General features: G+C 41.5%; 3 protein-coding genes and 1 long non-coding RNA gene across 21 annotated transcripts in view; 3 read left to right on the plus strand and 1 right to left on the minus strand.

Moving 5' to 3' along the window:
• The window catches only part of LOC121718806 (NACHT, LRR and PYD domains-containing protein 3-like), an 849,641-nt gene that overhangs the window by 405,501 nt on the left and 431,643 nt on the right, over positions 1-12,497 (plus strand). The gene's annotated exons all lie outside the window — the stretch shown is intronic.
• Positions 1-12,497, plus strand: part of LOC121718961 (zinc finger protein 2 homolog) — a 389,219-nt gene that overhangs the window by 143,545 nt on the left and 233,177 nt on the right. The window lies entirely within an intron of this gene.
• LOC121718794 (NACHT, LRR and PYD domains-containing protein 12-like) overlaps positions 1-12,497 on the minus strand; it is a 338,838-nt gene that overhangs the window by 118,201 nt on the left and 208,140 nt on the right. The window contains exons 12-13 of one of the 16 annotated variants that reach the window (XM_042103985.1): positions 12,332-12,445; positions 10,818-10,931 (exon numbers count right to left, since the gene is read on the minus strand). The exons of the other annotated variants lie outside the window; for them this stretch is intronic. Coding sequence (XP_041959919.1) covers positions 10,818-10,931; positions 12,332-12,445 — 228 coding nt within the window. The remainder of the gene's footprint in view (positions 1-10,817; positions 10,932-12,331; positions 12,446-12,497) is intronic. 16 annotated transcript variants of the gene reach the window in all.
• On the plus strand, positions 627-1,371 carry LOC121719065. The gene is made up of 3 exons (XR_006034125.1): positions 627-925; positions 1,018-1,109; positions 1,222-1,371. It is a non-coding gene; the product is annotated as an uncharacterized LOC121719065 (long non-coding RNA).

Below are 12,497 nucleotides of genomic sequence, written 5' to 3' on the forward strand. Positions count from 1 at the left end.
AAGATGTTCGACCCCAGTGGAGGGCACTATACAAGTCACCCTTAGCCAAAAAAATTTACAATGGGGATTTACAATGGAGGATTCTGCATGGAGCAATTGCAGTGAATGCCTTTGTTACAGTGTTGAATCCTGTTGTAGGTCAAGAGTGCCCATTTTGTTTTGTGAGAGAGACTTTTTCATGCTTTCATGCAGTGTGTAAGGCTAAGACCATTATTTGTGGTTCTACAGTCACTCTAAATATGTGCGGAAACATCGTTTCAAATGTCAGCTGATAAACTTTCTCAAAAATGGCAATCTATGTTAGTCGTAGAAACAAAATTGAGCAAACTTCTAGTGACGACATAGTAATGGGGTCATTCCACGTCAGTTCAACCAGGGCCCACGCACTTAGGTCTCAAAAGATTCTGAAAAAATTACCAGGTGTACCTATGTTACCCAGGAGACACTGTAAAATTACTCTTATGTAAGATCAATACTTTCCAAGATACAGCCAGTTTTACAGGGGGAGGGGGGTCTCAACCTGCGTAACAGTGATCATGTAAATACTTTGTGGCAAGAATGTTGTAAATAAACATGTCTTGTTTATTTGTTTTTGTTTAAATATACCTGTTGTTTATTCGTTTTTGTTTAATTTCAATTCATATGTATCATTTATATTTGACTTAATTCCATTGGTACAGTAGCCTACATAAGACATTCCACAAGGTGCATTCTAAGGCTTTGGCTGCACGCTTGTTATTGTCTCTACGGCAACGGCATTATTTAGAATGCATTTACTTTTAAAGGAACTAGGCTACAGTAAAGTCTTGGATACGGTGCTACTTTGTAGCTTAGGAATAGTAACTCTTACGGAGAACAAGGCTACTTGTATAGCTCTCACGGTGTAACATTGTAGCTTAAGGACACGACTCTTACGGAGAACAAGGTTTCTAAATACTTTTCTTTCTTTTTATCCTTGTTTTAATATATCGTGTTAAATTATATTGTTTGTTCTTAATTAATATCATTGTATTATAGGCTTATCATATAGCTCTTACGGTGCTACTTTGTAGCTTAAAGAAGTGGATTCTTAAGGATAAATCTTAGCACTCAGCTGGAACGGGAACAAGGTGGCTAGATACTATTCTTTCTTTTTATTCATTGTACTGTAACCTAACATATTGCTGTTATGTTTGTCATGTTAAGTTCTTATTGTATGTTATTGTATTATATTGTACATAGCTCTTACGGTGGTCTCAGGACTTTCACAAAGAAATAAAGAAACCATCAGTACGCTACAACTGTCCGGCTGGAGTTTGCTACAAATGTAATAAAGGGTTTTTGAAATTCAAAAAAATTCAATTCTCTCTCTCTCTCACTCACTCATGTGATTACAAGTGATTTACTTCCTCTGCAGTCGCACTCTCTCACTTTCACCTGTTGATGGATTTCTGTGTTTTGCGTGTGAGTTTATGATGCGAGTTTTCTGTTTATCAGACACACACAAAACGTCCATCGCCACATTAACTCAATACATTAATCATCACAAACACTCACGCACAGATCCGCAAATCATCTCACTGTCCAACACACTCCTCCATCTGGTTTTAATCAGACTAGAGTATTTGTGGTATGCTAGCTCTATTTATTTACCCACCAAAGTGGCTGGTAACTTGACCAAATTCACCCACCAGTACACAAATTCACCCACATTTGGTGGATGTGTGTGTGTGTGTGTGTGTCTGATAAGACAGACACGCACACACGCACACAGATCAGCAATCGTCTCACTGTCCAACACATTCCTCTAGTCCATGAGCCACAGGCCCAAAAAGGGGCGTGTCACTACCACTTGGGGGGGCAAATTCTCACAATATTTTTCTGAAAGCTACATATCTCTGGAGTATAAAATGGTATGATAGCAAGTTGGATCTTGTAGCTTTGTGGCTGTACAGGCCTTCAAAGTTGACCTCTGATTTGAAAAAAGGAAATTCCGCCTATTGGCTTTTTTTTGTTAAACCACTCATAAGAGCCCAGAAAATAATCCAAACCTCATTATTCCTGATGCATATGTGGTGTTTGATGTTGGCATAGATATTTTGAATCATTATGTGATTTTGCCCTTCATTTTGGTTGATAAAATTCAAGATTTATGTGTAATAATGAGCAAATCTACGTTTTCAGAGACACAACGTGTTGCAGCACTAATTGAAATGCCCACTACCTCATTAATCAATGTATTTATACCTTCCTACCACCCAACAGAGACTTGAAATACAAATGATTACATAGGTCTGCATTGCTATACTATTTAATATTTGTAAATGTACTATTCGGAAACACCCCAAAATTCAGTAAATTAGTATTTTATTGAAACTACCCATAAGAGATATTCCAAGAGATCAAAACATGATTACCAATCACATATTACCTTTACATTCAAGGAATACCATATGAAAATTGTTCACATCACCACATGTACCCAGCTTAACATAAATATTATAATTTTATAATGTCCAGGGCACATGAAATACATACAGTAATTTCCTGTGTATTAGCCGCATTGTGTATAAGCCACAGGACAGTGTTTTATGCAAGTTAAAAGAAACAAAACCATATACCATATTAACTGCCCCCGTGTATTAACCTCATAGCTGAAGAAATTTTGCAAAATCAATGTATAAGTTGCAGCTAATAGTTGGAAAATTATGGTAATTGCATCACAGGTGCTAAAATGATCTACATTATACATTTCAGTTGTACTTTTGACTAGTAAGAATGTGGGAATGAGATGTAGAGGAACTGGTTGGTGAAAATATTCATACTTTACACATCGTTATCATTATGTACAATTATTATTATTATTATCATCATCATACTTAAAATTGTCTTTCATCTGATGTTAAAATCATTTCCATTGAAAAGAAATAATAACTATTTTCCAAGACTTGATCTACAAGTACATACATTTACAACAGTTTTAAAAATTCTACACAGTTAGATCTGATGAGACAGAAACTGAAATTGGATCAATCCATTTTCAGAGGAACATGAGTTCACAGCAGGCAAAGCAACAAGAGGTTAGGGATGATCTGATTCAGGCTCATACTATAGGCAAAGATCATGACATAGAGGCTGGAGTCAGATACACAAATTCCATGATACATTGACAAAGCAAAAATTAAAGACATTTACGAGCATGAGTCAAAAAAGAAAACACAGGCACATGGCAAGACCATCATGTTAAAGACTGGACATGAGAGAAGTCTTTTGTCACCCTCTTGGACCTTAACCATGGTCATTGGCGACACCTGAGGGGACCCCAAGGAAAACCTCTAAAGCAGCACTTGCAAAGCATTTGCAGAAACTTGCATCACTATCAGATAATCTTCCAGATGAATATAATACAGCAACAATCATTGATGGAATGTCTCTGGTCCAGAAGGTCAATAACAATGTCTCAACTTATGCAGACATTGCTGCTGCTATTCATAGCATGATCCGTAAAGAGGCAAAGCAGAGGCAGATAATTTTTTTAGATTAAATTAGATTAGATTTAACTTTATTGTCATTGTGCAGAGAACAAGTACAGAGACAACAAAATGCAGTTTGCGTCTAACCAGAAGTGCAAAAAAGCAGAAAAGTGCAATGTGATGTACACAGTATAGGCAAGTGGTGCATAGACAGGACAAGAAATATAGTGCAGTGTAGACAGTATACAGTTGTTTTGCAGAAGGTGGTTTAGAGTAGCATAAATTAAATATAAATATGTGCAGTGTATTAGCAGTTACCTTATAAGAGCAGAATAAATATGGCTATGTACTGTAATATGAACAATGTATGAACAACATGTACAGGTATGTGCAATGTAGTGGCGGTACCATTATACTGTAGTAGTAGTAGTAAGAACAATATAGATATATGCAGTGTATTAACAGAATATATTACAGAAAAACTGAATAAATATGGATATTTAGTATGAACCATATAGACAGATATGTACAGTATGTACAACTATGTGCAGTGTGGTAACAGTACCATTGTAGTGCAGAAACAGTAACATTACAATAGTATTAATAATAAGTGTATGTGCAGGATGAAAAGCAGTAGAATATGGCTATGTACAGTATAAGTGTAATTACAGTATGTACATTTGTAAATAAATAGATGGATGAAATAGATGGGTGGGATAGGCTAGTGCAGTTGTGAGGGGGGGCTAGGGGATGTCCGCCTCCTTGTTGTCCCTGTCAAGGTTGCCATGGTCGTGGACACCTCAACAGGCACAGGCAAGGAGGCATCAGGCGGGGGCGGGGCAGGGGGTGATGGGGGCTTAGTTTGTTGGATGTCACCGGGATGCAGAGCTAGAGTTCAGTAGGGTGACAGCCGCAGGAAAGAAGCTTCCTCTAAACCTGCTGGTTCGGGTGTGAAGAGACCTGTAACGCCTCCCGGAGGGGAGTGGGGTGAACAGTCTGTGGTTGGGGTGAGAACAGTCTTTGATGATGCGCGCCTTACGCAAGCATCGCTTGCCCTGGATGTCCTCGATGGAGGGGAGTGAGGAACCTGTGATGTTTTCACCACCCTCTGCAGTGCTTTCCGGTCATGGGTTGCCATACCAAACTGTGACACTAGGGGTCGACCAATTATCGGCCTGGCCGATTATTATGGCCGATATTTAGCATTTTTATAATAATCGGTATCGGTCATTTTTTCCACCGATAAGCCGATATTGAAATGGATAAAGAATAAAACGCGCTATTTTGTCTGTAAAGCGTCTCTCACTCCCTGCATTTGCTACTCTGTGGTCAAGAGCATTGTCCCGCCCACTACACCGTCTGATTTGTTAGTTAGCACGAATGCAGCCAATCAGGATCGAAGACTGAACACAGACAAAGTTTAGGATTCTCACTGAGGCAGACTGGGCTTCAGCTGTAGCCTACGGAGCTATTTTTCGAAGGTAAGGAAGGTAGCCTACATTGCTGAAGTTGCAGTGAATCACAATCATCTACACTGAAGTTACAAAAACACCACTTTGTAAGCTATTGTCTCTTTGATCCCACTTCCTTCATTTAGCGAATTCCCGATTGATGCACGTTACTGATGCTGTTTTAGTTAGCCCACAAACTCGGGTGCTGCGCATCGAGAGTTCTCTGCCTCCACCTTGTTCGTTAATTGTGAATAACGGGACACCTCGGCGGACATAGTACAGACAAGTCCTAAATTATGCGATAGCGAACGTCTGATTGCTCCTTTTTGAAACGGACTGTCAGAAAAAACTACATGCACCCAGGGCCAACCGTAATTTAACCCGACCTGAACAAAATCGCGTCATGAGCTGGCTATTAACGTGCCTTTTAGGCTCTCAAAAGTGTAGCTTATAGCCTACACATGGACACAAATTGCATGCTTAAATAGCCTAAGAACTATTTTAAAACTGTTTTGTTAAACTATTCAACCGTAACACTTGCCATCACGCGTGCACCTCTTCCTCTCCCTCTCTCGTGCACACAAACACACGATGGCAAAGCATCCTCTTTGTGACAGGTCCAACAAGCACATAGCCCATTGTGCAGGCCTACTCTATGAAAATAATTGCTATCACTCAGCTCTTGGATTAACATTATACACAGGATTTACATTTGCAAAGTGATGCAAGTTGATAGACAATTGTGTATCAAAATAAAGAAAAGTTTGCATAATTAAACAATTTTTAATTAAATTTTTGCAGCATATAGCCTTTACTATCTACCCCCCTTTTTGACAACTGACATATCGGTTTTCGGCCTCCTGTTTTGGTAATAATTGATATCGCTATCGGCCCTGAAAAAACCATATCGGTCGATCCCTATGTGACACAGTTGGTGAGGATGCTTTCGATGTTGCAGCGGTAGACGTTCACCAGGATCTGAGGAGACAGATGGACCTCAGAAAGAAGAGACGCTGGTGAGCCTTTTTGATCAGGGTAGAGGTGTTGAGGGTCCAAGAGAGGTCTTCAGAGATGTGGACACCCAGAAACTTGAAGCTGGTGACATGCTCCACCTCAGTCCTGTTGATGAGAATGGGTGTGTGTGTGCTAGCTTTCTTAAGTCCACAATGAGCTCTTTGGTCTTCTTGGTGTTGAGAGCCAGGTTGTTATCAGTGCACCACGATGTTAGGTGCTGGACCTCCTCCCTGTAGGCCGTCTCATCGTTATTGCTGATGAGACCAATCACCGTAGTGTCATCTGCAAACTTGACATTGACTTGTTAGAGCCATGTACAGGTGTGCAGTCGAAGGTGAAGAGGGAGTAGAGGAGAGGGCTCAGCACACATCCCTGTGGTACACTGGTGTTCGATGGTTGAGGAGATGTGATTATCTAACCTAACAGACTGAGGTCTGTTGGTTAGGAAGTCCAGAATCCATAAGTTTGGTTTTCTTTTATCACATACACATATATTGGTAGATGGTTTTCTTTACCTTGACATGTTTCGACGTATACTTCCGTCTTCATCAGAAAGTCACACGGTGGAGTAGTGTGACGCGTTTTTATCAGCTGATGTTGTTACGGAGGTCCTCCTGCATGCCAGAGTCATTAAGCAGAACAACCGATACCACCGCTGGATAAAGGAGGCGATTGAAATAAGAAAGCCGAGCCCAAAGACGATGAACAGAGATGAGGGAGCATATATGCGCTCCCATACCTGGAGTGCCGTCCTGGGGGGCGGCTGACTGACAGCAGGTGTGGTCCACCTGTCAAAAAACTGACAGGTGGATCATACCTCCGTAACATCAGCTGATAAAAATGTGTCCCACTACTCCACCGTGTGACCTTCTGATGAAGATGGAAGTATACGTCGAAACATGTCAAGGTAAAGAAAAAACATCTACCAATATATGTGTATGTGATAAAAAAGAAAAAACAAACTTATTTATCTCAAGTGTAGACACAATGAATGCAATACAAGTAGTCCAGAATCCAGTTAAAGAGGGAGGTATTGATGCCCAGTTCACTGAGTTTGGTGATCAGTTTGGAGGGGATGATGGTGTTGAACGCTGAGCTGAAGTCAATGAACAGCATTCTTACATAGGTGTTGCTATTGTCAAGGTGGGACAGGGCAGAGTGAAGTGCCATAGAGATGGCATCCTCTGTGCTCCTGTTCTGACGATGAATTCAATGAATAGATTAAAGATCCTTTGTACTCGTTTCAGCTACAATTTAAAAAACATTTCAAGTCAAGTCAAGTCAGTTTTATTTAGTATAGCGCATTTAACATGCACAAAGTGCAACCCAAAGCGCATTGACAAAAAACAAAAGACAATAAGACAAAAAATGCCAGACGGAGCGGCGTAGTCGCCAGCGTTGACACCAGATGACAAAAACATTTTTAAAAAAAATAACAAACACAAAAGATGCCGGACGGAGCGGCGTAGTCGCCAGCGTTCCCGTGACACTAAGACATACAACACAGAAAATTGAAAATAAATAAATAAAATAATAATAATCATGTTAAAATTAGTCCAATTTCCAACCGGCTGAAAAAGTCCAAGGGCAATGATGACCCGCGTGAAACTGCCAATACAAGACCAAGAAAGATCTTTCACTGACCAACTCAGATTTAGCACTACTGGCAGTCTGGAGAGTAGAGCACCGGAAGAACAACAGTCTGAAGTCATGATGGGCGATCTTCCTGCTGATCAGCAGCTCGGTGGCTTTAGCAAGACGTTTGTTGCTTCTCCCGACGTCGCCATCAGAGCTCCCCGCGTCAGCACTCAATCCAGACTGCAGGCACCCAGCGTCAGAGGCTATACGTTAATGTTAACGTTATGGCAGCTCGCAGGTCAGCCGCAGCTCGGAGGTCGTGGCTGCTGCAGATCTCTCGCAGAGTAGGCCCATTGCCCTGAGCAATCTTTCCATCCAGACGAGTCCAGGATGTGCAGCGTCAGATGGAAGAGGGACGGCTAGCTTCTAGTCAAGGCAAGCTCATCAACCCAGTCGAATAGAAACTAACGTTACCGTTAGTTATCAGCCAGAAAAAAGGACCAAGAATAACACAAAAACTATCGAAAGTAACGTAAATAAAAGGTGAAAACATTTAACTTGACAAATAAATACAAAAAAAATAACAGAACATTACATAAAAACAAACAAAAACATGATGCCAGACGGAGCGGCACGTCTCGCCAGCGTCCCCGTAACCTAGCAACGTATGCATTTGTACTGCAGACCTATGTATGTCATCATTTAATTTCAACTCGCAATTGAAAGTAAGGAAGGTAGAATAGTAATGATCAATAAGATCTGCATTTAGGTATTGCCATAACATGTTGCTCTGAAAACTCAAATTAGCTTTTTTTTGCACATAAATCTTGAATTTTATCAACCAAAATGAAGAGCAAAATCACATAATGAGTCAAAATATGTATGCCAACATCAAACACCACATATGCATCAGGAATAATGAGGTTTGGATTATTTTCTGGGCTCTTATGAGTGTTTTAACAAAAAAAGCCAATAGGCGGAATTTCCTTTTTTTTTTCAAATCAGGGGTCAACTTTGAAGGCCTGTACAGCCACAAAGCTACAAGATCCAACTTGCTATCATACCATTTTATACTCCAGAGATATGTAGCTTTCAGGAAAATATAGTGAGAATTTGCCCCCCCCCAAGTGGTAGTGACGACCCCCTGTGGCTCATGGACTACTCCATCTGATTTTAATATGTGTGTGAGTGTGTGTGTGTGTGTGTCAGTGGGTGGGAGTAAGTCACACATGTGCAAGTCACAAGCAAGTCTAAAGTCTTAACTTCAAGTCTCAAGCAAGTCCAAGTCATTTTTTGTGACAGTCAAGCAAGTCAACTCAAGTCATAGCTTGGGTCAAGCAAGTCAAGTCATAGCTTGGGTCAAGCAAGTCAAGTCAAGTCATAGCCAAATCATTCAAATTCATGATGATTACCCACATTTTTATTTTAAAATAAGCTACAATAGGCTAGTTATGAACTGCTAGAATTTTATTTGTAACAAACTCAAACTCAAAAATGAATTCAAGCCACATAGGCCCTACATCTGAACGGTTTATAGAATAAGATGAAATGTATTTGAATAAAAATAAATGTATTTCAAGTAGACCTATTATAAAATAGCCTATTATTGTTTCAATAAGCCTTAAATATTAGGTAAGCTACATCAAATCATGAAAATATAATCAAACCGTTCAAGTTACACCTGTCCTGACCGGTCACATCTCCAGGGACTCAATAATGTTGAAAAAGTGAACTAATCAATCAATCAAACGCTGCCGCCGACGTCACTGCCAATCTTTGACAAGCGCAATGGGTTTTAGAAGGGTTTAGGACCATCAATGCTATATCATATTATACAGCCTAACATGTGAAGTAAGCTACTTTTCTATGCTGATTGCTGGCAGTTCGCTAGGCCTATTTACTGTTGTTAGCCTACTACTAGGCTGTAACGTATGGAACAGGGACGTGTTTAAGAGGGAGGGAGAAAGAGAGGCGCTTTACTTTAGGTTACATTGGCAACATTTTCACTAGCATATCAAGATTAAACTTAGACAAGAAAATGTTTCACTTTGCCATTTCATACATTTTAACCTAATATGGCGTTAACTAAAAAGCATAATAGATTCAAAGCCAACTCTTAACATGCCTCAAATTTGACAATAGGTTTCTAACACAACTAACTTCTGACGGATGAAAATCTCTCATGTCATCTTCCTCTGCAGTCGCACTCTTCACCTGTTGATGGATTTCTGTGTTTTACGTGTGAGTTAATGTAACTGAATATATTAATCATCACAGACACACACACACACACAGATCAGCCATCTCACTGTCCAACACACTCCTCCATCTGGTTTTAATCTGATTATTTGTGGTATGCTAGCTCTATGCTCTATTTATTTACCCACCAAAGTGGCTGGGAAGTTGACCATATTCACCCGCCAGTACACAAATTCACCCACATTTGGCAGGTGTGTGTGTGTGTGTGTGTGTGTGTGTTTGTTTTTGTGTGTGCATGTGTGTGTTTTCCTTTGCTCCTTCATATCACTTGTCATCACACACACACACGTCTCTCTCTCTCACACACACACGTATATATTGTACTGTATGTATACACACACCAGTGTATTCCTACCAGCATATCCCATAGTGTTCTATAACACATACATCTCTACATGGTGTCCATCATTTAGGAGAGGTTAGATCTTTCCATCTCATCCATCCCATTTCCTGTGTGTGTGTGTGTGTTTGTGTGCATGTGTGTGTGTGTGTGTGCGAGTCTATGAGTAGGTGTTAGGTGTGTGTGTGTGTGTGTGTGTGAGTGTGTATGTGAGAGTGTGTAGGTGTATGACTCTTTGTGTATGTGTATGTGTGTGTGTGTGTGTGTGTGTGTGTGTGTGTGTGTGTGTGTGTGTGTGTGAGAGACAGACTGTGTTTGCGTTTGACAACTCTATGAGTAGGTGTAAGTCTGTGTGTGTGTGTGTGTGTGTGTCTGTGTGTCTAAAGTTCTGTAAGTTGGGGTGTGTGTGTGTGTGTGTATAAGTCTGTGTGTGTGTGTGTGTGTGTGTGTGTGTGTGTGTGTGTCTGTGTGTCTAAAGTTCTGTGAGTTGGGGTGTGTGTTTGTGTATAAGTCTGTCTGTGTGTGTGTGTGTGTGTGTGTGTGTGTGTGTATAAGTCTGTGTGTGTGTGTGTGTGTGTGTGTGTGTGTTTGTGTTTAAGTCTCTGTCTGTCTGTGTGTCTGTGTGTGCGTGCGTGCGTGCGCGCGCGTGTGTTCCTTTGCTCCTTCATATCACTCGTCATGTTGAATTGTGACTGACATATCTACAGACTGATGACTACTCACTTTAGACCTGATGGAACTGGTTCACTGCTGAATGTGGGCATATGACCCTTGGACTGATCACTCCTCATGGACACACAGCTGGGCACTGGAGATGGAGGTCTGTGCGTCTGTACTCTGGTTACATAAGGAGACACAAGAAACTGAATAACAACTCATTCCTCAGTGGATGATTGCATTTGTTGACACTTACAGTAATATTACAACAATATGTGCTCCATTTTAGAATTCATCTCTCACACTCACTGTGTGTGTGTCTCTGTGTGTGTGTGTGTGTGTGCGTGTGTGTGTGTGTGTGTGTGTAGGTGTGTATGTCTAAAAGTCTGTGAGTTGGGGTGTGTGTGTGTGTAGGTATAAGTCTCTGTGTGTGTGTGTGCGCATGTGTGTGTAGGTGTTTGTCTCTGTGTATGTATTTGCCTGTGTGTGTGTGTGTGTGTGTGTGCATGCACATGTGTGTGTGTGTCTGTCTCTGTGTCTAAAGGTCGGTGTGTGTGTGTGTGCGCGTGTATGCGTGATTGCGTGTCTCTGTGTGTGTGTGTGTGTGTGTGTGTGTGTGTGTGTGTCTAATGGCGTGTGTGTGTGTGTGTGTGTGTGCACATGTGTGTGTGTGTGTGTGTGTGTCTGTGTGTCTAATGGTGTGTGTGTGTGTGTGTGTGCACATGTGTGTGTGTGTCTGGTGAGTGTGTGTGTGTGTGTGTGTGTGCGTGCGCGCGCGCATGCATGTGTGTGTAGGTGTTTGTGTCTGTGTATGTGTGTGTGTGTGTCTAAAGGTCTGTGAGTTGGGGTGTATGTGTGTGTAGGTGTTTGTCTCTGTGTGGGTGTGCATGTGTGTGTGTGCGTGCACGTGTGTGTGTGTGTGTGTGTGCACGTGTGTCTGTTGTGTGTGTGTGTCTGTGTGTTCCTTTGCTCCTTCATATCACTCGTCATGTTGAATTGTGACTGACATGTCTACAGACTGATGACTACTCACTTTAGACCTGATGGAACTGGTTCACTGCTGAATTGGGGATGCATACAGTGCAAACCCCCTCCCCCCACTGGGAAAGTCAGACCACAACTTCATTCATCTCCAGCCAATGTACAAGCCCAAAGTACAGAGGCTACCAGTTGCCACATGCACCTTCAGGAAGTGGACACCTGAAGTGGATGAGGCTCTGAGAGACTGCTTCAAGTGCACTGACTGGAGTGTGTTACAGAATGGAGAGGACTTAGATGAGGTCACACGGTGCACAACTGACTACCTGAACTTCTGCATGGACATTGTTGTTCCCACCAGAACTGTACACTGCTTTCCCAACAACAAGCCTTGGATAACCAGCAATGTCAAGACCCTTCTTAACAGGAAAGTCTGTGTGTGTGTGAGTGTGTGTGTGTTTGTGTTTAAGTCTCTGTCTGTCTGTGTGTCTGTGTCTGTGTGTGCGTGCGTGCGTGCGCGCGCGCGTGTGTTCCTTTGCTCCTTCATATCACTCGTCATGTTGAATTGTGACTGACATATCTACAGACTGATGACTACTCACTTTAGAACTGATGGAACTGGTTCACTGCTGAATGTGGGCATATGACCCTTGGACTGATCACTCCTCATGGACACACAGCTGGGCACTGGAGATGGAGGTCTGTGCGTCTGTACTCTGGTTACATAAGGAGACACAAGAAACTGAATAACAACTCATTCCTCAGTGG

Source organism: Alosa sapidissima, chromosome 9, assembly GCF_018492685.1.
Source record: "Alosa sapidissima isolate fAloSap1 chromosome 9, fAloSap1.pri, whole genome shotgun sequence".
Lineage (NCBI taxonomy): Eukaryota > Metazoa > Chordata > Actinopteri > Clupeiformes > Clupeidae > Alosa > Alosa sapidissima.